We start from the raw sequence: 26725 nt of genomic DNA, 5'->3' as shown, positions 1-26725 counted from the left end.
TAATCAAAAATTAAATAAATGGGCTGTTTTTTGTGGAGTACCTGGCTGGTAATTTATAGATGAAACTTTGCCCATCCTCTGTCCACACAATCACTTTATCAGCTGCCACAAAGTCCCCACCAGTCCAGGTCTTCTCATTTTCACTGGGCACTGAGCATAGGAGGGAATAATCTCCAGCATCATAAACCTGAGAGGAAACAGGAAACAAAGTCTGCTGTGATTAACCAATTAATTACACACTAAAATGCCCAGGCAGCAGCTGATTTGGGGGTTCAGTATCACAGATCATGATGGTTTGGGTTGGCAAAGCCCTCAGGGGCCATCTTGCTCCCAAGCTGCACTCCAGGCAGGGATTTGGGTGGAATGTGCAGAAATACATGGAATTGCTGGCAGAGAACCCCCCAGGGAGCTGGAGCAGGCTGGTGGGGCAGCTCTCCTGCAGCCACTGTGGGCTGTGCTTACCCTCCAGTACTTGGAGCAGACGAGCAGCAGCGAGCGCTGGGTGGAGCTGCAGAAGGAGATGCTCTGGCAGTTGTCACAGTAGATGGGCTTGGACTCCTCCTCAAACACTGGGCTGGTGTCCTGCACCAAACACAGGCACCCCAGCAGCTCCAGGGAGGCTGCCAGGGCAGACACACACCCTGGCAGCAGCTGCCCTCCCTGAGCACTCCTGCAGCAGCACTGCTGCCCAGGCTGCCATCTCCCACATTCCCCAGCAGGGATTCGTGTGCCTGGAGGCTGCAATGGAGCACATCCCACTCATAAACACGGCTGACTTCTCCTCACTTGATGAATATCTTTTGCAAGATATTGAAAGAGCTGATTTACCACAGGTCTGAGACCTGGGGCAAATCACCTTTAAGAATTTTGTTCATGAGTACCCAACAGGGAGGTGGAGATAATCCAGTACACAAAATATTCCCAAAAATTGTATGGTCTGCTCAGGAAAGTATTAACCCAAATCACTACATGGTACAAATAATAAACAGATTTGGAAAAACTGGACATAATCCTACACTTAATCTGGACATCAGTTAGGAATTCTGACAGCAACTTAAATCAGTAAAGGACAATTCAAGAAGCTGATTTTCCACCATCAGCAAATCAGGAACAGCAGCGAGTGTCCCTGCTCCAGCTGCCTTTGCCTACCTGCACCCGACTGACTTCAGAGGAGATGATCCAGACCTTGAGGATGCCAGTGACAGACACAGCCACCACAGTGTCCTCTGGGAAACACAGAAAGCAGCCTGAGGCACAGGGACCTGCTCAGCTGGGCACACCTGAGAAATGCAAACTGACCCAAGCACCCCAAAGGGAACGCTGTTTGTGAGATGGGCACGGAACAAGGAATTAGTGAAAGGCTCATCTCCAGTTGTTCCAGCCATTGATTTGTTGTTTGGTTGGTTTTTACTGTGGGGATCAGAGCTGAGCTTTCCCAGCCCAGAGTTTTGGGAATGCCCAGTTTACAACTGCTGCTGAGCCTTAACTCAAGAGAGAAGTCCTTCAGTCAGGACTTTCTCCACAGGAAGACCCAAATCAGAGCCCCCCAGATGAACAGCAATTAGCAGAACAAAGGGCAGTGGAAGGGTCCCTGGCACAGGACACACTCACCCTGTGTCCGGCTGGAGTGGATGATGGCCATGGAACTGATCCAGTCAGGAGAGATCTTGGAGATGAGGGAATAAAGAACCTCCAGGCTGGCTGCATCCAGCACCAGGATCTCAGGATAGTGCCCGTGGCACAGCAGCCTCCCCTCACGCTGGGTGCCCACTGTCAACTGATAGAACTGCCCAGAGAGACAAACACCATCTGCAATCCCTGCAGGACACAGCTGCCTCCCCCTGCAGCCATTCCCCAGAGTGGGACCCTCCCAGTGTGTCCCCACTCACCTGCATGCCTGTGTGGGCACAGGCCAGCTTGGTGAACTCAATGCACCTGCCATCGTTCACATCCCACAGGCACATCTCCCTGGAACACAGCAAACCCACATGGAGCCCCTCCCTGGAACACAGCAAACCCACATGGAGCCCCTCCCTGAAACACAGCAAACCCACATGGAGCCCCTCCCTGGAACACAGCAAACCCACATGGAGCCCCTCCCTGAAACACAGCAAACCCACATGGAGCCCCTCCCTGGAACACAGCAAACCCACATGGAGCCCCTCCCTGGAACACAGCAAACCCACATGGAGCCCCTCCCTGAAACACAGCAAACCCACATGGAGCCCCTCCCTGAAACACAGCAAACCCACATGGAGCCCCTCCCTGAAACACAGCAAACCCACATGGAGCCCCTCCCTGAAACACAGCAAACCCACATGGAGCCCCTCCCTGGAACACAGCAAACCCACATGGAGCCCCTCCCTGGAACACAGCAAACCCACATGGAGCCCCTCCCTGGAACACAGCAAACCCACATGGAGCCCCTGACACTGGCAGCAGTTCCATCTGCACTGTTAATTAGGTATTATATCCACTGTATCTAGAGAAACTCAATGGGGATTTTCAGTCCTAAACCCACACAATCTCCTATGAGGATAAACCACACAACTGCAAGAGTCCAAATGAGCAGCTAGTACCCCCTTTGCAGTACTTTTCAATTTAAAACTTTATACTCAGGTTAACCAGAATAGATTCTTTCTCCTTTCCATCAGATAGATAAATTCCTGATGAAAACACACTTTGGTTCTAAATCCAATAGGAAGAGATTACTTAACTCTGAAATTGGCCCAACGTGGAAATTCTAAATTTTGTCACATTCTCCCCTTCAATTCCTTGCTATTTGGATACCAATTGCACAAGAAATCCTTCCAAGCTGCTGCTTTGTGATAAATAAATAATACCAATCAAAAACGACAATATATTTGCTGAGTAGTTTTTTCTTGAGGATAAAAATCAAGCACAGTGTTAAATACATGGATAAATTCAGGACAAATTCCCATTATTGCAGTTCTGCACATCAACAAACACTTAGAAACTCACCCACTCTCTGATGCACTCACTATATATTGCTTTTCAGGGGAAGCTGAGGCCTTGGATAAACAAGTGACTGAGGCTGTATGACCAAAGAGCAGAGCTCTGGGATTGATCTGGGATCAGGAGAAGAAAACAGGCAGTCACAATCACCCAAAGGACACAACACCCATATCCCAGCTTTCCACTTGGTGTGTTTTATATCCAGTAATACGTGCACACACAATTAATTAACACAGCAGTGGATGGATCATCGTGGGAGACTTTCTACTTCACACAGCAATGAGAATTTGGGGGGGAAAAAAAATGCATTTTACAAACTCCTCTCAATATTTACAGATCAGGGGCTGAATTGGCTGCGTTAAATTTAAATTGAGTTTGGCAGATTGAAAATGACTGTGTTGCACATTAAGTTGAGTTCCTGTACACCCATAAATAAGGGCAGAGCGATTTAGGACAGGGAATAGAGCACCAGGAAAAGGAGGAAAGGCTTCAGATGGGCTATTGGGAAGGAATTCCTTTGCACAACACAATATCTTGCGGCTGCAAGGAATCGGAATGAGTTTAAATCTGTTCCTAGAGGAGCAGGCAGGGAGCCAAAGCAGCCGCAGGTAAGGCGGGACAGCGCTGAGGGAGGGAGGGCAGAGCAGCCACGGCTGGCAGAGCAGGCGGGCTGAGGGCGCTGGAAGGAACCAAGGAGGGCGAAGGCAGAGCCGTACCTGCAGGTCCGCAGCCAGGTCCCAGAGGCAGATCTGGCCGTCATGGCAGCCGGTGACGATGACGGAGCCGTCCACGAGCAGCAGGGAGGACACGCAGTGTGTGGGGGCGCGCCGGCCCCACAGCACGATGGGCAGCACCAGGCTGTTCCCGGCCATGGCGGCGCCGCGCCTGCAACGGCGGCAGCACAGTCAGCAGAGGCTGGGCAGCTCCCTCAGCGTGCTTGTAATCCTTCCCCTCAGTCTGTACCCTCCTGCTCCCGGCCATGGCGGCAGCACAGTCAGCAGAGACCGGGCTGTTCCCTCAGCGTGTCATCCTTCCCCTCAGTCTGTACCCTCCTGCTCCCGGCCATGGCGGCAGCACAGTCAGCAGAGACCGGGCTGTTCCCTCAGCGTGTCATCCTTCCCCTCAGTCTGTACCCTCCTGCTCCCGGCCATGGCGGCAGCACAGCACCAGCAGAGACCGGGCTGTTCCCTCAGCGTGTCATCCTTCCCCTCAGACTGTACCCTCCTGTTCCCGGCCATGGCGGCAGCACAGCATCAGCAGAGACCGGGCTGTTCCCTCAGCGTGTCATCCTTCCCCTCAGACTGTACCCTCCTGCTCCCGGCCATGGCGGCAGCACAGTCAGCAGAGACCGGGCTGCTCCCTCAGCGTTTGTCTCCTTTCCCCTCAGTCTGTACCCTCCTGTTCCCTCCCGCCTCTGGCATTCTGTCCCCTCACGTTTCCCGCTCTTTTCCCCTCACATTTCCTGCCTTTTCCCCCTCACGTTTTCCGCCCATTTCCCCTCATGCTCCCTTCCCTTTTCCCCTCACGTTTTTGCCATCTTTTCCCCTCATGCTTTCTGCCCTTTTCCCCTCACGTTTTCAGCTCTTTTCCCCTCACGTATCCTGCCCTTTCCCCCTCACGTTTTCCGCCCATTTCCCCTCATGCTCCCTCCCTTTTCCCCTCACGTTTTTGCCATCTTTTCCCCTCATGCTTTCTGCCCTTTTCCCCTCACGTTTTCAGCTCTTTTCCCCTCACGTTTTTGCCATCTTTTCCCCTCATGTATCCAGCCCTTTCCCCCTCATGCTTCCTGCTCTTTTCCCCCTCATGCTTCCCACCCTTGTCCCCTCATGTTTTCAGCTCTTTTCCCTTCATGTTTTGGCCATCTTTTCCCCTCATGTATCCAGCCCTTTCCCCCTCATGCTTCCTGCTCTTTTCCCCCTCATGCTTCCCACCCTTTCTCCCTCATGCTTTTGCCATCTTTTCCCCTCATGTTTCTGCCATCTTTTCCCCTCATGCTTTTGCCATCTTTTCCCCTCATGTTTCTGCCATCTTTTCCCCTCATGCTTTTGCCATCTTTTCCCCTCACGTTTCCCACCCTTTCCCCCTCATCCTTCCTGCCATTTTCCCCTCATATCTGAGGGGTCCCAGGATGAAGCAGACGGACAGACAGACAGACAGACACGACCCCCAGGTATGAGGCAATGGTGCCATTTATCTACATAAGGGGGGGGGGGGCTCCTGCTGTCTCCCAAAATCCAAATTATTCTCCTTCAAAGCAAGAGGGAGGGGAGTAAAAGGTGGGGGCCAAACATCACATCCCGGTGCACACAAGGATTTTTGCCCAAATCCCTCATTTCGGAGTACTTTAGAAGTAAAAAATGCTTTAAGCCCCGAGGCTGAAGCAGTTTTTATATCCCTGCTGTTATTATGTCCCTGCTACACAGACATTCATGGTGGAATATGGAATATCCTGCCTTAGGTGAAATCAGGCCTGTATAATCCTCTGATAAACTGGATCCTGGCCACTCTCCAGCAGGAAATAACTCTAGCACTATCTTTACAGCAACTTTTTGGATTTTCCAAACATATTGACACAAAAAACACAGCAGAATTGCAATTGTCCCCAGGCCAAAATGGTCTCAGTGACTGGGAATAGAAACTTAAAGTTGTGGCAATAAAACCCAGTTGGATTTGCTCAATATTTAAAACCCCCAAAACAACCCTCTGTTTGTGGTAGCAACATTCCCAGCTTGTGGAGCACTTCTATGATTTTAGAGCTGAGGTTTCCTTATCAGTGAAAAGGGTCATGTTAAATAAATAACCAAACACTCCTTGTGGGTTATCCTCTGGAGCTTTATGCTCTGAACTCACCCCAGCTCTGCTTTAGAGGAGCACGAACACACCAAAGCAGGCAGGATTCATGGGAGAAATATTTGAAATGTTGTGTGTTTTTGTGGGGTATTTTATAGCTATACACACTATTCTACACACATTCTTGAGGTACCCAGCAGTATTTGCATTTCTCACAGGTCTGTCAACCTGTTTCACAGCACTTCAGAGGGAACAAATCTGAATTATTATGACACAACAACAAGGGTCAGCCTGAATGTGAGTGAGGTTCCCAACTCCATCCCACGGGTGTCCCTGGTCCATCTTCATTAAAAAACATTTAATTAGGAGCTCACATTTAACCCTCAGGTTCAATAAACACCAAAAATCCACACTGCAAACCACACCTGGCCCTGCAGAGTTAATTGTTATGCAATGCTGGATCAATTGCTGTCTGCACCATCACAACACAGAAAGAGAAATTAATTCAGCATTATAAACAACAGGGTGACAAACAAAGAGCTACAATTAAACCAGGCCCCATTTGCAGGGAAATCATCACAAAAATGGAATAAAGGCAGGAATAAAGTGTCCAGATGCAACAGAACAAAACACAAATAACACAAGAACAAAACCACCCACGGCAAACAGAAATACCCACCCGATTTTTTGTGAGGCAACCACCCAAAAATGACTAAACCAGAGCAGGAAAACAACACCAAAATCCCCTCCCAGTCCTCTGTGACTACTGGTCCCAGTTTAGGGAACGAGTCAGTGCTCCTGTGTCCCCTGGCTGATATTTTGAAAAAAATGCAGCAACTCCCCTACCGGGGCACGGAATCACTGCATTTAATGACTCTGCATTTCAAGCTGCCGCCGAGCACTGCCAAACCCACACCGCTCCGAATAAAGGGAATTTCCAACAGGAACACGCAGGGGATGTCACAGCCCAAGAGATTCGCCATGCAGGAAACACATTTCAAACACAGTTCTCAGAATATTTCACAGCAAAGCTCTGGGAGAGAGAGGAAAAAGAAAAACTACCTTTTTCCTTCTAGTTTTTGACTATGGCAGCTCAAGGCCTTCATAAAAAGCTTCCTTCTCAGGAAAAGCCACATTGTAACTCCCCAGGAATTGGGATTGCAGAGCTCAGCCCCGGCAAACTGCAGCCCTGCCAGCACCAAAACCCCTTTTTGTCTGAAAACAATCAATAATTCCATTTTTTTGACATCAGCGATGACAAAGGGCAGGAGCAAATCAAAGCTGTGCCAGTGCCAAACGGGTGCAAAACCCAAGCAGGGAATTATTCCACACCAATTCCTGCACTCCAGCCATTCAGCACTGCCCCAAATCCACCATTTCCTGCAGAAAATGGGAACTTGGAGGTGCAAAATGGAGACGCCACGAGTTCAGCTCTTCCTCTTAATCCTCCTCTCTCCAGAATGTGTAAATTTGTCTCTGCCAAAAGTCTGGTTTGCTTCCCAAAACACGATAAAGCAGATTATTCTGTTACCCCATGCACACAGGGATAGACACACACACTAATCATCCCTGCATTTATTCCCTCCACTTGCAATTTTCTAACATTGAACCTCGCAACTCGCAATAAATAAAAACACAGAAATCATTCTAATCTTACACATGCAATAAGTGCAGGGATGTGGGAATAAATAAAACGAATGCAGGGATGTGCCCAGGATTTTTACAACATTTAGACAGAAAGCAATTATTTAAAGGAGGAAATGAACCAAAAGAATGTTAAATAATGTGTTAACCTGGCAGGATAATCCAGTGACTCTTTGAACTGCTCTGCTTAAAGATTTAGGCACGTTTAATAATCCCGGATCAATTCCTATTTCAGTCAAGCCACTAAAGTGATTTTTCAAGTACAAGGTATTAAATTCTGAATCCCAGACTCAACCAAACACCTTCCCAGAAATCCACAGGATGGATTTTCATAGAATAAAAGTGAGAATACAACCAAACCACCTTCCCTGGGTATGCAGGAGCTTCCAAACCGAGCCAGAGAAGGAAATACTAATTTGGGGCACGAGATTGGAGTTAATGAACAGTTTCGGAAGCCACGGGCAGGTTTTCCTGGTGAACTCAGTGTCATTTTTTGTGTTTCCAGCTGTCCCAAAGGACAGTTATCCAAAGCAGCTGGAGAACTCCCAACCCCATCCCAGCGTGCCAAGAGCACGGGAAATTCAATGGCCATTAAAATGAATTTAATCCCCAAAAGGGTGAGGAGACATGGAAACCTCCACCCACCGATAACCGCAGGGAAAGCTGGTGAAATTCTGAATGCAACCGTGCTCCGTTAACAGCGCGGGCCGCTGCCGGTGTCCCGGGATCCCGGCGCTCCCGGTGCCAATGCTCAGGGGCCTGCGGAGCGCCGGGCGCTCAGCCCACCCCTTCTCCCGCCGCTTTCCCCGGTGGAACCTGTTCGGTGCCGATCCCGCTCCCGCTCCCGGCCCCGGTCGCTGTCGCGGCCCCGCCGCGCTCGGTGCGGCAGCGGCCGGATGACAGCGCCTCTCGCGACACTGCCGTAAAGCGCCCGCCGGCGCACTTGACGGCAGCCGCCGCCGCCGCGGGCAGCTAGTGATTACTTGCGTACTTAATTAATTAATTAGAAATTACTATAAGGCTTTTAAAATATAACGGAGTGCTGGGGGTATTCCTGGTTTCTGTGTGGAAAAACGGAAATGTGAGACATCCTGAAGTGACGTTTATTGTGTTGTGGTATAAAGGACGTTGGGAAGTTGTCAGCGTCAAAGTGTTGGGTTTAGTTTTCGGTTTTATTTTGCTTGTTTATCCCCATAACGCCACTGAAAAACGAGTTCATGACGAAACTAGAGGTATTTTATTTTACGTTCAAATTTCAAGGCGCGTCTCCCCTCACGGAATTCCCGCGTTTGCCCTTTCCCAAAATGGCCGCCGGGTTCACGCCCTTACGCATTGCCCTTTCTCAAAATGGCCGCCGGCACCGCCCCCTTACGCATTGCCCTTTCCCAAAATGGCCGCCGGCACCGCCCCCTTACGCATTGCCCTTTCCCAAAATGGCCGCCGGCACCGCCCCCTTACGCATTGCCCTTTCTCAAAATGGCCGCCGGCGCCGCCCCTCACGCATTGCCCGTTTCCAAAATGGCCGCCGGCGCCGCCCCTCACGCATTGCCCGTTCCCGAGATGGCGGCGGGCGGGCGCGGGGCGGGGCGGTCGCGCGTGCGCCCGTGCCCGTGGCAGCGGTGCATGCCGGGCGTCCTGCCCGCCGTGACGCTGCACATCGCAGCCGGCGCCGCCACCGGGGCCCGCGGCCATGGCGGGCGTGAAGGTGATCGCCAACGACACCGAGTTCCAGCCCGAGCTGAGCGCCGCCGGCTCCCGCCTGGCCGTGGTCAAGTTCACCATGAGGGGGTGAGTGAAGCGCTTCTCCGCGCGGCTCCGGCGCCGTTCCCCCATGCTGTATTAAATTCCTTCTTTTCCCGCCCATCCCGCGGAGCCGCCAGCCCTCGGGCGCTCTGAGGGAGCGGGGGCTGCGCTGCTCTGCAGGGCTGCGAACTGCTGGCAACAGCGCTGAAACACCTAAAAACTCGGGCAAACCGCTGGTGTGCCCGCAAAACTTGGCTGCATCCGCACCCATTTACCGGGACAAGTGGATTATCCCCTTTCCCCTCCTCAGCGGCGATGAAATCGGGATGAGTGTCACCAGCGTGTGAATTATTGCCATTAATCTGTGCAGTCAGGAGAATAGTGATGATCTCGGGAGTTTTTGGTTCACGGGGCACCGCATTGGGGATTTTGCTTTACTTTTCATTTCTCTTTCGCTATGAGAAACTCCCTTGACGGGAATCGGTGCAGCTGAGCGCTTCCTGCACTTCCTGCTGGCACAGAATGAGTCCAAAATACACGCTGCAGTTAAATCGAGAGAAACCAGCTCTGTCCTCCCGAATAAATGTGGCAATAACTGGTTATAGGTGCAAATGAGATTTATTGTGGGAAAAATTTTATGATCCTTGGAGCTTTGATAAATCATGACCATAGAATATTTAAATTATGTGCGAATATGATTTTTTTCCCCAGGAAGGAGGTAAAAACGCTACAGGTAGAGAGGTTATTTTACAGCAGGATGTTGGGAATGTTCTGTTTGTGTTTTGGACAGTGAGAAATAAAAGCAAAGTGGAATTGCAAATGTCACTTTTTTTGCTCAGGTGTGGCCCTTGCTTGCGGATCGCTCCTGCCTTCAACGCCCTGAGCAACAAATACCCCCAGGCAACATTCCTGGAGGTGGATGTGCACCAGTGCCAGGTGTGTGCCCCAAAAATCCTGCTGAGGTGTAGCAGGGGATGGGGGCAGAGCCTTGGACCCCAAAACCCTGCTGGTATATGGGCTGGGGTTCAGCCCTGTACCCCAATCCTGCTGTCAGTGCTGGGGTTCAGCCCTGTACCCCAATCCTGCTGCTGTCAGTGCTGGGGTTCAGCCCTGTACCCCAATCCTGCTGCTGTCAGTGCTGGGGTTCAGCCCTGTACCCCAATGCTGCTGTCAGGGCTGGGGTTCAGCCCTGTACCCCAATCCTGCTGCTGTCAGGGCTGGGGTTCAGCCCTGTACCCCAATCCTGCTGCTGTCAGTGCTGGGGTTCAGCCCTGTACCCCAATCCTGCTGTCAGGGCTGGGGTTCAGCCCTGTACCCCAATCCTGCTGCTGTCAGTGCTGGGGTTACAGCCCTGTACCCCAATCCTGCTGTCAGGGCTGGGGTTCAGCCCTGTACCCCAATCCTGCTGCTGTCAGGGCTGGGGTTCAGCCCTGTACCCCAATCCTGCTGCTGTCAGTGCTGGGGTTCAGCCCTGTACCCCAATCCTGCTGCTGTCAGGGCTGGGGTTCAGCCCTGTACCCCAATCCTGCTGTCAGGGCCGGGGTTCAGCCCTGTACCCCAATCCTGCTGCTGTCAGGGCTGGGGTTCAGCCCTGTACCCCAATGCTGCTGTCAGTGCTGGGGTTCAGCCCTGTACCCCAATGCTGCTGTCAGTGCTGGGGTTCAGCCCTGTACCCCAATGCTGCTGTCAGTGCTGGGGTTCAGCCCTGTACCCCAATCCTGCTGTCAGTGCTGGGGTTCAGCCCTGTACCCCAATCCTGCTGTCAGTGCTGGGGTTCAGCCCTGTACCCCAATCCTGCTGTCAGTGCTGGGGTTCAGCCCTGTACCCCAATGCTGCTGTCAGGGCCGGGGTTCAGCCCTGTACCCCAATCCTGCTGCTGTCAGTGCTGGGGTTCAGCCCTGTACCCCAATGCTGCTGTCAGGGCTGGGGTTCAGCCCTGTACCCCAATCCTGCTGTCAGTGCTGGGGTTCAGCCCTGTACCCCAATGCTGCTGTCAGTGCTGGGGTTCAGCCCTGTACCCCAATGCTGCTGTCAGTGCTGGGGTTCAGCCCTGTACCCCAATCCTGCTGTCAGTGCTGGGGTTCAGCTCTGTACCCCAATCCTGCTGTCAGGGCCGGGGTTCAGCTCTGTACCCCAATCCTGCTGTCAGGGCTGGGGTTCAGCCCTGTACCCCAATGCTGCTGTCAGTGCTGGGGTTCAGCCCTGTACCCCAATCCTGCTGCTGTCAGTGCTGGGGTTCAGCCCTGTACCCCAATGCTGCTGTCAGTGCTGGGGTTCAGCCCTGTACCCCAATCCTGCTGCTGTCAGGGCTGGGGTTCAGCCCTGTACCCCAATGCTGCTGTCAGGGCTGGGGTTCAGCCCTGTACCCCAATGCTGCTGTCAGTGCCCCGGTGCCGAGGGCAGATGTCCTGGTGGGTGCCCCTGACCCCAAGCAGTGACCCGGACTCGTTTGTGCCGCCAGGGCACGGCTGCCACCAACAACATCTCGGCCACGCCCACGTTCCTGTTCTTCAGGAACAAGGTGCGAATTGACCAGTACCAGGGCGCCGACGCCGTGGGGCTGGAGGACAAGATCAAACAGCACCTGGAGAACGACCCCGGCAGCAGCGAGGACACCGACATCCCCAAGGGATACGTGAGTGCTCAGGGAACGAAAGCTAAACTGATGGCCGGGATACTTGGGGAAGGCCTGAGTGTGCCACGGGAGCTCAGTAACGGCTGAAATGGCTGGAGGGGCTGGGAGGGTGCGTGTCCCTGACCCCAGGGGGCTGCTCATGTCCCTGCTGTGTCCCCAGATGGACCTGCTGCCCTTCATCAACAAGGCGGGCTGCGAGTGCCTCAACGAGAGCGACGAGCACGGCTTCGAGAACTGCCTGCGCAGGGACTCCTCCTACCTGGAGTCGGACTGCGACGGGCAGGTGGGGCTGAGCTGGGGCTGCGGGGGGAATGGGGGGGCTGCGGGGGGGGACTGGGGTCACTGGGGGGGCTGCAGGGGGGGAATGGGGGAGCTGCAGGGAGGCACTGGGGGGGCTGCAGGGAGGCACTGGGGGGGCTGCAGGGAGGCACTGGGGTCACTGGGGCTGCAGGGAGGCACTGGGGGGGCTGCAGGGAGGCACTGGGGTCACTGGGGGGGCTGCAGGGAGGCACTGGGGTCACTGGGGGGGCTGCAGGGAGGCACTGGGGTCACTGGGGGGGCTGCAGGGAGGCACTGGGGTCACTGGGGGGCTGCAGGGAGGCACTGGGGTCACTGGGGCTGCAGGGGGGAATGGGGTCACTGGGGGGGCTGCAGGGAGGCACTGGGGTCACTGGGGCTGCAGGGAGGCACTGGGGGGGCTGCAGGGGGGGAATGGGGGGCTGCAGGGAGGGAATGGGGTCACTGGGGGGGCTGCAGGGGGGGAATGGGGGAGCTGCAGGGAGGCACTGGGGGGGCTGCAGGGGGGCACTGGGGGGGCTGCAGGGAGGCACTGGGGGGCTGCAGGGAGGCACTGGGGTCACTGGGGGGGCTGCAGGGAGGCACTGGGGTCACGGGGGGCTGCAGGGAGGCACTGGGGGGGCTGCAGGGAGGGAATGGGGTCACTGGGGCTGCAGGGAGGCACTGGGGGGGCTGCAGGGGGGGAATGGGGGGCTGCAGGGAGGCACTGGGGGGGCTGCAGGGAGGCACTGGGGGGGCTGCAGGGGGGGAATGGGGGGCTGCAGGGAGGCACTGGGGGGGCTGCATGGAGGCACTGGGGGGGCTGCAGGGAGGCACTGGGGGGGCTGCATGGAGGCACTGGGGGGGCTGCAGGGAGGCACTGGGGGGGCTGCAGGGAGGCACTGGGGGGGCTGCAGGGAGGCACTGGGGGGGCTGCAGGGAGGCACTGGGGTCACTGGGTGGTGTCACTGCAGTGCAGGATTGCCCTTTTCCCTGCTGGCATGTCAAGGCAATTGCAGAGTGTGTGGTGTCCACCCCTCAGCCCAGTTCCCTGTGTTGCCTGTGCTGGGTTTTTCCCCAGTGAGGAAGCCAGTGTGTGATTGTGGTTTTTCCCTGCACAGCTGCTCATCACTGTAGCTTTCAGCCAGCCCGTCAAGCTTTACTCCATGAAGCTGCAGGGGCCAGACAATGGTGAGTGCTGCAGAATTATTTATTGCTGATTGGCAGGAGAGGATTGCAGCTTGGTGCACAAATGTAACCATTGACAGACAGTGTACGGGTACAAATGAAGTGTTGATTGCTGTGTGATACACGAGCACTGCTGGTTTCTTCCTTGTGTAGTAACCCAGCTTGCAGTGCACAGATTCCACCCCATCCTGCCTGGAACACGCCCCCAGGCAACCCCACCCTGTTTCCCCAGGCCAGGGGCCCAAGCTGATCAAGATCTTCATCAACCTGCCGCGCTCCATGGACTTCGAGGAGGCGGAACGCAGCGAGCCCACGCAGGCGCTGGAGCTGGGCCCCGAGGACATCGGCCACGAGGGCAGCATCCAGCTCCGATACGTCAAGTTCCAGAATGTTAACAGTGTCACCGTGAGTGAGGGGGAGCGGGGAGGGGACAGGGATGGCAACAGAGTTACTGTGAGTGAGGGGACAGGGATGGCAACAGAGTCACTGTGAGTGAGGGGACAGGGATGGCAACAGAGTCACCGTGAGTGAGGGGGAGCGGGGAGGGGACAGGGATGGCAACAGAGTCACCGTGAGTGAGGGGGAGTGGGGAGGGGACAGGGATGGCAACAGAGTTACTGTGAGTGAGGGGACAGGGATGGCAACAGTGTCACCGTGAGTGAGGGAGAGCGGGGAGGGGACAGGGATGGCAACAGAGTTACAGTGAGTGAGGGGACAGGGATGGCAACAGAGTCACTGTGAGTGAGAGACCTGGGAGGGGACAGGGATGGCAACAGAGTCACTGTGAGTGAGAGACCTGGGAGGGGACAGGGATGGCAACAGAGTTACTGTGAGTGAGAGACCTGGGAGGGGACAGGGATGGCAACAGAGTCACTGTGAGTGAGGGGACAGGGATGGCAACAGAGTCACTGTGACTGAGGGAGAGTGGGGAGGGGACAGGGATGGCAACAGAGTCACTGTGAGTGAGGGAGAGCCTGGGAGGGGACAGGGATGGCAACAGAGTCACTGTGAGTGAGGGGACAGGGATGGCAACAGAGTCACCGTGAGTGAGGGGGAGCCGGGAGGGGACAGGGATGGCAACAGAGTCACAGTGAGTGAGGGGACAGGGATGGCAACAGAGTCACTGTGAGTGAGGGGACAGGGATGGCAACAGAGTCACTGTGAGTGAGGGGGAGTGGGGAGGGGACAGGGATGGCAACAGAGTCACTGTGAGTGAGGGGACAGGGATGGCAACAGAGTCACCGTGAGTGAGGGGACAGGGATGGCAACAGAGTCACCGTGAGTGAGGGGACAGGGATGGCAACAGAGTCACCGTGAGTGAGGGGGAGCGGGGAGGGGACAGGGATGGCAACAGAGTCACCGTGAGTGAGGGAGAGCGGGGAGGGGACAGGGATGGCAACAGAGTCACCGTGAGTGAGGGGACAGGGATGGCAACAGTGTCACTGTGAGTGCCACTCTGTGCCTCTGGGCTGGGGACAGGAGCTGCCCACAGGTGCTGAGTGAACTCCAATCCATGTTCATTCAGCTCCTGGCAGATCCCAGGGATTTCTCAGGTGAATGGGAAATGCCAGGAGAGAGCAGTGCTGTGTAAACCATCAGTGAGATGAGCACAGAGACACAACTGTCACTGGCAATTGTCACTGGGAATTGCCATTTCACACAACCCAAGCTGTGTTTGGCTTTTCCCCTGCAGTTGTTTGTCCAGTCCAATCACGGTGACGAAGAGACGACACGAATCACTTATTTCACATTTATTGGCACTCCAGTGCAGGCCACCAACATGAACGACTTCAAAAGAGTGAGTATTGCACTGCAGGGGGGACAGAAACACTGCAGGGGGGACAGAAACACTGCAGGGGGGACAGAAACACTGCAGGGGGGACACAGAGCATGGGGGGACAGAAACACTGCAGGGGGGACAGAAACACTGCAGGGGGGACAGAAACACTGCAGGGGGGACAGAAACACTGCAGGGGGGACAGAAACACTGCAGGGGGGACAGAAACACTGCAGGGGGGACAGAAACACTGCAGGGGGGACACAGAGCATGGGGGGCACACACAGAGCATGGGGGGCACACACACAGAGCATGGGGGGCACACAGAGCATGGGGGGCACACAGAGCATGGGGGGCACACACAGAGCATGGGGGGCACACACACAGAGCATGGGGGGCACACAGAGCATGGGGGGCACACACACAGAGCATGGGGGGCACACACACAGAGCATGGGGGGCACACAGAGCATGGGGGGCACACACACAGAGCATGGGGGGCACACAGAGCATGGGGGGCACACACACAGAGCATGGGGGGGCACACAGAGCATGGGGGGCACACAGAGCATGGGGGGCACACAGAGCATGGGGGGCACACACACAGAGCATGGGGGGGCACACAGAGCTGGGGGGCACACAGAGCTGGGGGGCACACAGAGCTGGGGGGCACACCACACAGAGCATGGGGGGCACACAGAGCATGGGGGCACACAGAGCATGGGGGGGCACACACACAGAGCATGGGGGGCACACACACACAGAGCATGGGGGGCACACACACAGAGCATGGGGTGGCACACACACAGAGCATGGGGGCACACACACACAGAGCATGGGGGGCACCACACAGAGCATGGGGGGCACACACAGAGCATGGGGGGCACACACACAGAGCATGGGGGGCACACAGAGCATGGGGGGGCACACAGAGCATGGGGGGCACACACAGAGCATGAGGGGGGGGGTCACACAGAGGCATGGGGGGCACACGAGCATGGGGGGCACACAGAGCATGGGGGGGACACACAGAGCATGGGGGGCACACAGAGCATGGGGGGCACACACACAGAGCATGGGGGGCACACAGAGCATGGGGGCACACACAGAGCATGGGGGGCACACACAGAGCATGGGGGGCACACAGAGCATGGGGGGCACACAGAGCATGGGGGGGCACACACACAGAGCATGGGGGGCACACAGAGCATGGGGGGCACACACAGAGCATGGGGGGCACACAGAGCATGGGGGGCACACACAGAGCATGGGGGGCACACACACAGAGCATGGGGGGCACACACACAGAGCATGGGGGGCACACACACAGAGCATGGGGGGCACACAGAGCATGGGGGGCACACACACAGAGCATGGGGGGCACACAGAGCATGGGGGGCACACAGAGCATGGGGGGCACACACACAGAGCATGGGGGGCACACAGAGCATGGGGGGCACACACACAGAGCATGGGGGGCACACACAGAGCATGGGGGGCACACACACAGAGCATGGGGGGCACACACACACAGAGCATGGGGGGCACACACAGAGCACGGGGGGCACACACACAGAGCACGGGGGGCACACACACAGAGCATGGGGGGCACACACACAGAGCACGGGGGGCACACACACAGAGCACGGGGGGCACACACACAGAGCATGGGGGGCACACACAGAGCATGGGGGGCACACACACAGAGCACGGGGGGCACACACACAGAGCATGGGGGGCACACACAGAGCATGGGGGGCACACACAGATAATGGGGGGTCTCAGATTTTGGGCTGCCTGGGAACAGCAGCAGCTGTTGTGCTTTTCTGGTTTAAGCCCTGGTGCAAAGGTGGGCACTGATGGCAGCAGGGGTGCCCACCCACACACAACATTTCCATTTATCTCTTGGTTCTGGGGCTCTTTCTTGGCAATTTTCTTGCCAAAAGTCACCTGAATTGATGGCACAATTCCACAAGGTGAAAAGCACTGACACCAACCTTTTGGGAGCACAGCTTGATGTAGAGTTAAAGCTGAATTCCTGTGCTGGGTTCAAGGGTTTGGCAGAGCATGGGTGGGTTTCCCTGCTGTGCAGGGGGCTCCTCTCTCCATCACCATCCCAAGCTCTGCTGGGTTGAAGGTTTTGGCAGAGCATGGGTGGGTTTCCCTGCTGTGCAGGGGGCTCCTCTCTCCATCACCATCCCAAGCTCTGCTGGGTTGAAGGTTTTGGCAGAGCATGGGTGGGTTTCCCTGCTGTGCAGGGGGCTCATCTCCATCACCATCCCAAGCTCTGCTGGGTTCAAGGGTTTGGCAGAGCATGGGTGGGTTTCCCTGCTGTGCAGGGGGCTCCTCTCTCCATCACCATCCCAAGCTCTGCTGGGTTTTGCAGATCGTCCCCATGGGCCTCTTGTCCCTCAGTGCCTCTGACTGGTACACACCATTTCTGCTGCTCCGTGCTGAGAATAACCCTTAACCCTTTAACTGCTGCTGTTCTCCCCCTGCTGACCTGTGCCAGCACTTTGGAGTCACAAATGCCACACTGACCCTGGCACGGGGAAATGCTCCTGCTGCCTGGGGCTGGGGGGCTATTCCCTGGGAGAAATGAACATGCATTTCCTTGGGTGCTAGTCCCTAAAAGAATAAAAACATGGATTTCCTTGGGTGCTATTCCCTAAGAGAAAAAAAACCCCCATGGATTGCTGGGATTCCCTTGGGTTCCAATCCTAAGAGAAAACAAACATGGATTGTTGGGAATTTGCTTGGGTTCTATTTCCTAATGGATTTCTGGGGGATTTATTTGGGTGCTATTCCCTAAGAGAAAAAAATGGATTTATAGGGGATTTGCTTGTGTTCTATTCCCTAAGAGAAAACAAAAAAAAAAAGGCTTTTGGGGGATTTCCTTGGTTATATTCCATTGGATAATTCCCATGGATTTTGGGGGAATTCTTTGGATAATTCCCATGGATTTTGGGATTCCCTGTGTTCTCCATTATAACCCCCATGGATTTTGGGATTCCCCGTGTTCTCCCCATGGATTTTGGGATTCCCTGTGTTCTCCCCATGGATTTTGGGATTCCCTGTGTTCTCCATTATAACCCCCATGGATTTTGGGATTCCCCGTGTTCTCCCCATGGATTTTGGGATTCCCTGTGTTCTCCATTATAACCCCCATGGATTTTGGGATTCCCTGTGTTCTCCCCATGGATTTTGGGGGGATTTTTGGGCTGTTCCCCACCCTTTAACCCCTCGGCTGCCCTGCCAAGGTCTGACCCTGCATTCCTGTTTTTCCTCTCTTGCAGGTAGTTGGGAAAAAAGGAGAGAGCCACTAGGAAGGAGCAGCACTGGGACTCCTCCTGCCAGCCCCATTCCCATTTTCTCTGCAATCCTGGGATTTGTGCCCATGGCCAGGGACTGGCTCTGGTGCTGCCATTCCCCCCCCACTGCTTCAGCTGCCCCTGCTCTGCTCCTCCTGCACCTGTAAATAAAATCCCTCATTTTTGCCAACTTGCAGCTGCTTTTCCCAGCAACGGGGGCTCTTTGTTCCTCTCAGTTCCACCTGTCAAACACAGCAAGATTCGAGGGGGGCTTTGGGGTTGTTATTCCTACAAAATGATGTTTGATTCCCTTTAAAATCAAAGAAATCATCATTCCATCAATTCCCACCAAATTGTTTTTATTCCTTCTTTTCATTGGATGCTTCTCCTCTCTCTGATTTTAATAAGGGAATATTTCTTACCAATGAAATGAATTTTCCATCCTCATTGGAATTTCTCTACCACTTAGGGCACATTTCCAAGGAAAGTTGGTAAATCAGGCATTGATCAGCAGAATTCTCTCAATTCTATTGTAAAGTGAATTTGCTTCTGGAATTTTTTTTTTTTTTAATTTGGGGTGGTTTTTTTTTTGTTTTTTAATTATTTTTGCATTTCGCGGCGGGTTTGTTTTTCCATTGTTGTTACGGGCTGTTCTTACAGCGGCGGCCACGCGGTGGCGCTGCGGCCACGGCGAGTTTCCCCAGGCCCGACTTAACTAAACCCGAATTTAACCCAGTTCAACTCCACCCCTCCCGGGCCATTCATCCCCAAAAACAAAAGGGAAAATTCCCTTTCCACTCAATCCAGGATTGCACCAGCACGAGATAAGTGAGATCATGGATCAGGTACCAAAAGGATTTTTTTGTTTGGTTTTTTTTTTGGTTTTTTTCCCTGCAAAAATGACATTTAAATGAGCAAACATGAACTAACCCCCTCTTCCCAACTCTGCAGCTCCCGAGGATGGAAAAGCCCCAGGAAACTCTGGAGCTGCTGAAGGTGATGGAGAAAATACCCCAGAATCTCCATCCCAGCCTGCAACCCTTGGTGGGTTTGACATTTTGTATTTATTGCTTTTATTCTTTGTTTTTATTCATATCCAAATGAGCAAGTCAAGAACTCACACGGAAAGGAAAAAGGAAAGGAGAAAGGAAAGTTTGAGGTGATTTCTCTCTTTATTTCCATTTTAATGTCGATAGCAAAAAGGGAGAAAAAACGAGGGAAAGGAAAAAGGGAAAGTTTGAGGTGATTTCTCTCTTTATTTCCATTTTAATGTCGATAGCAAAAAGGGAGGAAAAGGCTGGAATCTGGTGAAATTCCTCCATTGCTGATCTGCAGAATTGGAAGGTTTTTCACTTCCCAGGCAGCTCCAGGGGCAGTGAAGGTGATTTTCCTCCTGAGCTCTGTGTGGGGTCAGTGTCACTGTAACCAACACCACAAAATGGATTTTACCTGCACATCTCTGAAGCCATCAGGAGCTCCATCCCAGCCCCGGGGACAGAAAGGTTGGGAGGGTTTGTGTTTTGTATTTTTGGGTTTTTTGTCACATCCCTGTTGGTGCAGAGGGTGTGGGGAGGCATCTGCTGCCGGAGCAGAAGGTGTGAAAGGGGAGGAGAAACCCGAGCACAGAAATGGCACCAGGGATGGATGGAGGGGCTGAGAGCAGCATGGGGGTCCCCTCAGGATTTGGGGATATTTTGGGGTGTCCCAAAGCTCCCTGTCCCTCAGGATTTGGGGATATTCTGGGGTGTCCCAAGGCTCCCTGTCCCCCAGGATTTGGGGATATTCTGGGGTGTCCCAAGGCTCCCTGTCCCCTCAGGATTTGGGGATATTCTGGGGTGTCCCAAGGCTCCCTGTCCCCCAGGATTTGGGGATATTCTGGGGTGTCCCAAGGCTCCCTGTCCCTCAGGATTTGGGGATATTTTGGGGTGTCCCAAGGCTCCCTGTCCCCCAGGATTTGGGGATATTCTGGGGTGTCCCAAGGCTCCCTGTCCCTCAGGATTTGGGGATATTCTGGGGGGTCCCAAGGCTCCCTGTCCCTCAGGATTTGGGGGTATTCTGGGGTGTCCCAAGGCTCCCTGTCCCTCAGGATTTGGGGGTATTTTGGGGTGTCCCAAGGCTCCCTGTCCCCCCAGGATTTGGGGATATTCTGGGGGGTCCCAAGGCTCCCTGTCCCCCCAGGATTTGGGGATATTCTGGGGGGTCCCTGTCCCTCAGGATTTGGGGATATTTTGGGGAGGGCCAGCACACAGTGTCCCCCCAGCTGGTGCCCAACAGGATTTGTGGCACTCCAAGCCACAGTGACCCTGGTTTCAGAACAAACCCAAAGATGGGATGGGAGCTGCCACAATGGGATGTTTGGCCAGGTGCCAGCCCGGGTGACTGTCCCTGTGTCCCCAGGGCCAGTGGCATCTGCCCAGCTGGTGGCCAGGGGACACTTAATGAATTCTGTGACCTTTCCAGCAGCTCTGCAGCCCCAGGGGCACCTTGGGCTGTGCCTGGCCAGGGGGGAGCACAGGAGCAGCTCCTGGGGTGCCATTATGGGATGGAATGCTGTGCTACAACGAGGGAAGCTGTCTGTCTGTCTGTCTGTCTGTCTGTCTGTCCCAGCACTGTCACACATCCCCCAGCCAGGGCGAGGCTGCATTTCCAACTCATTAACTTCCCATCTCTCAATGCCTGTGCTGCCTTAATGGCACTCGTGATTTCAGCTGAGTTTTGGGGGGGTTTGAAGCACAACCAGATGGATTTCAGCTGAGTTTTGGGGGGTTTGAAGCACAGACAGACGGATTTCAGCTGAGTTTTGGGGGGTTTGAAGCACAGATAGATTTCAGCTGAGTTTTGGGGGGTTTGAAGCACAGATAGATTTCAGCTGAGTTTTGGGGGGTTTGAAGCACAGATAGATTTCAGCTGAGTTTTGGGGGGTTTGAAGCACAACCAAATGGATTTCAGCTGAGTTTTGGGGGGTTTGAAGCACAGCCAGATGGATTTCAGCTGAGTTTTGGGGGGTTTGAAGCACAACCAGAGCCTGGATCCCACAGGATGTGCCCCATTCCAGAGCACTGGAACATCCTCCCAGTCCCTTCCCACCCACAGCACTCTGGAATTGCACAGCTAAACCCGTGTTAAACCCACATTTTAAATGGCCACTGACTATTTTTGGGGCTCAGAGGTTCCCAAAATCAGCAGCTCTGCCATGCAAGTGCCTTTGGGACAGCTGCCTTTAGGTGGCCACGTACAAACAGATTTTTTCCCGAGCAGACAAAGCCGGGAGTGGGAGCAGAGCCTGATGTGCTAAAGGGATTAAAGGGGGATTTTTGGGAGAAAGGCGGGATCTGTCGTGTCGCGATTGCCCCGCCCGAGCCCCCGGGTTAAATCACTTGATTTCAGAGCTGGGAAAAGCTGCTCCCAGCCTGCGCTCGGATTTTCTGGGCCAGTGATGGTTCGGGAATGGCAGAGATTGAGAGACCCCCACCCAAAGGAACCCAGGCCTTGCTGCCCCCCCCAGCTTAAGGGACTCCAAGGTCCCCTGGCCGCGGGATTAGAGTTTGTCCAGCAGAAGGAGAGAACTTTAATCGGCTCCAGGGCCCGTTTATCCTCTTTGCGGGGACTGATCCCTGCGGGTGGACGTGCCGCATCCCCGGGGGTCCCGGCTGAGGGACCGCACGAAGGCGGAAGGGCGTTCCGCCGGGAATGTCGCGACTATCGCGGCTCATCCCCGAGTACAGAACTGGCCGTGCCAGCGGCAGCCCTGCAGCGGATGGCTTGGCCAGGGAGAGGAGGGAAGGAAGCACTCAGAGCTCTCATCAGATGCTCCGAAAATTATTTCAGCTGCTAAAAATGCTAAACAAATTTGGATTTCAAAGGACGCGTTCCAAAGCCTTCCCCTTTGATAATTGCCTTTTTGGTTTCTTTCAGCCATCTGTCAGAGATTTCCTTCCAGTCTCGGAGGGGGGAGGCGGCAGCGCCCCGGGGACACTTTGGGACCTTTCCAGAGATCCCGGGGCTCGGTGATCCCGGGGTTCAGAGATCCCGATTTGGGGCTCGGTGATCCCGGGGCTCAGAGATCCCGATTTGGGGCTCGGTGATCCCGGGGCTCGGTGATCCCGATCCCGATTTGGGGCTCAGAGATCCCGATCCCGATTTGGGGCTCGGTGATCCCGATCCCGATTTGGGGCTCAGAGATCCCGATCCCGATCCCGGGGCTCGGTGATCCCGATCCCGATTTGGGGCTCGGTGATCCCGGGGTTCAGAGATCCCGATCCCGATTTGGGGCTCGGTGATCCCGATCCCGATTTGGGGCTCAGTGATCCCGATCCCGATTTGGGGCTCGGTGATCCCGATCCCGATCCCGGGGCTCGGTGATCCCGGGGCTCAGAGATCCCGATTTGGGGCTCGGTGATCCCGATCCCGATTTGGGGCTCGGTGATCCCGGGGCTCGGTGATCCCGATCCCGGGGCTCGGTGATCCCGGGGCTCGGTGATCCCGATCCCGGGGCTCGGTGATCCCGGGGTTCAGAGATCCCGATCCCGATTTGGGGCTCAGAGATCCCGATCCCGATTTGGGGCTCGGTGATCCCGATCCCGATTTGGGGCTCGGTGATCCCGGGGTTCAGAGATCCCGATCTGGGGCTCGGTGATTCCGATCCCGATTTGGGGCTCGGTGATCCCGATCCCGATTTGGGGCTCGGTGATCCCGGGAGATCAAACCGTGACAGCAGCGCCACCTGCTGGGCGGAGCGTGGCGGGAAAGCAGCGCGGGAAAGGAGCGCGGGGCGGGAAAGGAGCGCGGGGCGGGAAAGGAGCGCGACCTGTCCCGGGATAACGATAACCCAGGACAGCGACACCTCCGTTATCCCGGGATAACCAGCCCGGCCAGGACAGCGACATATTCCCATATTCCCATTCCCACATTCCCATTTCCCCGTTCCCACATCCCCACATTCCCATTATTCCCATTTTTCCCCATTTTCCCATTTTCCCCCATTCCCATTATCCCATCTGGAGGGTGCCAAGTGCTGGGAGCTGCCGCCCCTCTTTGTTCTCGGCTTTCCTGTATCCAACCAGCCACTCCAAAGTGCAAAGCTCTGGGGCTAAAAATAGCTCAGCTCTCCAAACAGCTGATTTGGTCTGGGGAAAAAAAAACACCCAAAAAACCCCAAATTTACTTCTCTCTTCCAACAGCCATGTGAAACCGCGGATTTCAAAAGAAACTTTTGTTTTTTTGGCGGGGAGGATGTCCCAGAGTTCCCAAATTTTGGGGAGTCTGTGAGCCATGGAAAGGAGGAGCTGGAACAAGACTCCAAATTTTTATTTTAATGAGAAAATTCCCAAATTTTGGGGTGTGTGTGAGCAGCCCCCCCTGCTGCTCTGGGATATTTTGGGATGGGGCAGTGGGAGATTCTCCTCCCCCTCCTGTTTTTTTCCCAGCTCCTCTGTTTGTTCAGCCCCAGTTATTATTGATGGCAATTTTTCCCTGGGAATAAATAATTCGGGATCTGATGTTCCCCCAAAATCTCTTTTTAAGTGTCACTAATTACAGCTCAGCACCAAAACCCAACAGAATGTTGATTATTTCTCCCACAAAGGGGAGAAAAATCATCAATTCTGTCTGATGGGATCTTTACTAATAAAAAAGAACATTATCATTAGCAGAGATGGATGGTTTCCATGGGGCCGAGTCCAGCCCCACTGCATTAATTAGTGCACAGTAATTAGCCCAAATTGCAGAGGGGCCCTAATGAGGGACCCCAAACTCTTTTCATTCCCAGTTTTTGGTGATGGTGGAAACGACTCTGGGAGTTCCCAGGAATGTTCGGGGTCCCTTTGCTGGGAATGGGGGGAGCAGCAGGGGGTCAGGGGTCAAGGTCAAAGGTCAGGGAATGCACCCTTGGTGTGCCACAGAGCTGCTGCCCCATCCCAGTGGGATTAATTAAGCAATTAACAGGGAAATGGGGCAGTTTCCCCCAGCTCCTAAGCAGATTAAAAGCTTTGGGTTTGCAAATTCCTGGGGATTTGGAGGGTGTAATTCCTGATTCACTTTCCCTCCAGGAGGGACTGGGGGGTGAGATGGGCTGCCAGATATCCCTGTCAGCTCTTAATGGGATTTACATCCCATAATCTGCCCCCCAAGCCCTTCCCATGCACTTGTGCAGCAGACTGGGAAACCAGGAGGGGTAAAAGTGAAACCAGGAGGGGTAAAAGTGAAACCAGGAGGGGTAAAAGTGAAACCAGGAGGGGTAAAAGTGAAACCAGGAGGGGTAAAAGTGAAACCAGGAGGGGTAAAAGTGAAACCAGGAGGGGTAAAAGTCAAATTGCTGCTCCAGGTGTGGGTCACACCTGCTGCAGGTGAGAGAGGAGAGAGGTGAGGAGCCAGAGGGACCCAAAGGGACACAAAGGGACCCAAGAGGACCCCAAAGGTCCAAGAGTGACCCCAAAGCCTCAATGTGACCCCAAATCCCCAGAGTGACCCCAAATCCCCAGTGACCCCAAATCCCCAGAATGACCCCAAATCCCCAGTGACCCCAAATCCCCAGAGTGACCCCAAATCCCCAGTGACCCCAAACCCCCAGTGTGACCCCAATTCCCCAGAGTGACCCCAAATCCCCAGTGACCCCAAAGGTCCCAGTGTGACCCCAATCCCCAGAGTGACCCCAAATCCCCAGTGACCCCCAATCCCCAGTGACCCCAAATCCCCAGTGACCCCAATCCCCAGTGACCCCAAATCCCCAGTGACCCCAAAGGTCCCAGTGTGACCCCAATCCCCAGAGTGACCCCAAATCCCCAGTGACCCCAATCCCCAGTGACCCCCAATCCCCAGTGACCCCAAATCCCCAAAGTGACCCCAATCCCCAGAGTGACCCCAATCCCCAGTGACCCCAAATCCCCAGTGACCCCATCCCTGTCCTCCCCTGCTGCCTGCACTGTTTCCATTGTGCCTTGATGCTCAACGTGCATTTCTTAATTGCATTAAGCCAAATCATTAGCTAATACATCTCTGCCTAACGATGAGCTGAGCAAATATCACCAGAGCTCAGTAAATGTGGGAAATTAACAGGCTCCCAATTTCCTAATTACCTGTCTCTAATTCCAAACTGCAGCAATGGAACCTTCCTGCCTTTTTCCTTCAGCTGGGGAAACTTTACAGCACCTGGCTTTGCAATTTGTGTCCTCTCAATCAAACAGGAGTGATTGTTTTCATTCTATTCTATTCTATTCTATTCTATTCTATTCTATTCTATTCTATTCTATTCTATTCTATTCTATTCTATTCTATTCTATTCTATTCTATTCTATTCTATTCCATTCCATTCCATTCCATTCCATTCCATTCCATTCCATTCCATTCCATTCCATTCCATTTCCATTATTTCTATACCCAAACTTGCTTTAATCTCCATTATTTCCATATTCTGCCCCTAATCCAGCCCCCAGGGCAGAGGGGCCAGGATGAATTTTGATTTTTCCCAGCCTGGGATGTGCTGGGGTCACCTGGAACAGGGGCAGCAATGGGAGAACCTTTGCCTGGTCCATCCCATCAGTGATTAAACTGATGAGCAGGGGCTGTTAAATGCTGTTTGCTCTGTGCTCAGCCCCTCCTGGCTGCAGCAGCCAAGGGCAGCTCAGCTTTTATTGCAAACAACCAACAACTGGCTGTTAGCTGTTTATTCTTGCCCTGCCATAGCTGCAGCCAGTGTGCTCATGGTGGGGTTTGCAATCCCCAAAAAATGCTGTGGCACAGTTTAATCAACATTCCCAATGCCCCAAGTTGAATTCAAGCACTATCCCAGTCCCAGCCAGTTCTGTCTCTCTGCACAAACCCACCCACAGCCTGTCCCTGCTGTGCCTTTAAACTGCCTCCCTGAACCAGCCTGGCACAAACAGCTGCCAGCCCCATTCCCTCTGCTCCAGTGGCTGCAGAGCAGCCCAGGGCTCAGCCCCTGTGCTGCATTGTGTGCTGCATTGTGTGCTGCATTGTGTGCTGCATGTGCTGCATGTGCTCCATGAGCCCCTGTGCTGCGTGTGCTGCATGGTGTGCTGCATGTGCTGCATGTGCTGCGTGTGCTGCGTGTGATCCATGTGCTCCATGTGCTCCATGTGCTGCATGTTCTCCATGTGCTGCGTGTGCTGCATTGTGTGCTGCATGTGCTGCGTGTGCTGCGTGTGCTCCATGTTCTCCGTGTGCTGCGTGTGCTGCATGAGCCCCTGTGCTGCATGTTCTCCGTGTGCTCCATGTGCTGCATGTGCTGCATGTTCTCCGTGTGCTGCATGTGCTGCAGCCTGGGCAGCTGCTGCCCTGTCACTCTGATTGAGCTCAGCAGCCTCCAGGCTGCAGCTCTGCTGCTGCTGCTGCTGCTGCTGCTGCTGCTGCTGCTGCTGATCCACCCTGG

The 26725-nt window shown here is 54.4% G+C and overlaps 2 protein-coding genes across 2 annotated transcripts in view; one reads left to right on the top strand and one right to left on the bottom strand.

The window, feature by feature from the left end:
• The window catches only part of WDR7 (WD repeat domain 7), a 30772-nt gene extending 26558 nt beyond the window's left edge, over positions 1 to 4214 (bottom strand). The window contains exons 1-8 of the mRNA XM_079330289.1: positions 4197 to 4214; positions 3693 to 3861; positions 2983 to 3089; positions 1890 to 1968; positions 1612 to 1786; positions 1150 to 1226; positions 463 to 582; positions 42 to 187 (exon numbers count right to left, since the gene is read on the bottom strand). Of these exons, the coding sequence (XP_079186415.1) occupies positions 42 to 187; positions 463 to 582; positions 1150 to 1226; positions 1612 to 1786; positions 1890 to 1968; positions 2983 to 3089; positions 3693 to 3848 (860 nt within the window). The 5' untranslated portion in view covers positions 3849 to 3861; positions 4197 to 4214. The remainder of the gene's footprint in view (positions 1 to 41; positions 188 to 462; positions 583 to 1149; positions 1227 to 1611; positions 1787 to 1889; positions 1969 to 2982; positions 3090 to 3692; positions 3862 to 4196) is intronic.
• A 4784-nt stretch (positions 4215 to 8998) lies between these two features.
• On the top strand, positions 8999 to 18527 carry TXNL1 (thioredoxin like 1). The gene is made up of 8 exons (XM_079330239.1): positions 8999 to 9198; positions 9993 to 10089; positions 11615 to 11788; positions 11949 to 12071; positions 13186 to 13255; positions 13485 to 13657; positions 14946 to 15050; positions 18325 to 18527. The coding sequence occupies exons 1-8, from the start codon at positions 9101 to 9103 to the stop codon at positions 18352 to 18354; spliced, it is 870 nt and encodes a 289-aa protein (XP_079186365.1). The 5' UTR covers positions 8999 to 9100; the 3' UTR covers positions 18355 to 18527.
• The last annotated feature ends 8198 nt before the right edge of the window (positions 18528 to 26725 follow it).

Source organism: Erithacus rubecula, assembly GCF_903797595.1.
Source record: "Erithacus rubecula genome assembly, chromosome: Z".
NCBI lineage: Eukaryota > Metazoa > Chordata > Aves > Passeriformes > Muscicapidae > Erithacus > Erithacus rubecula.
The sequence above is the reverse complement of the archived record's forward strand: the minus strand, read 5'-3'. Positions and strand labels throughout refer to the sequence as shown.

Bases quoted from the DNA above. Each gene is read 5' to 3' on its own strand.
- TXNL1 (XM_079330239.1), top strand. From the start codon at position 9,101: ATGGCGGGCGTGAAGGTGATCGCCAACGACACCGAGTTCCAGCCCGAG. The intron at 13,256-13,484 runs GTGAGTGCTGCA...CTGTTTCCCCAG, and splicing joins GCTGCAGGGGCCAGACAATG to GCCAGGGGCCCAAGCTGATC. The intron at 13,658-14,945 runs GTGAGTGAGGGG...TTTCCCCTGCAG, and splicing joins AGAATGTTAACAGTGTCACC to TTGTTTGTCCAGTCCAATCA.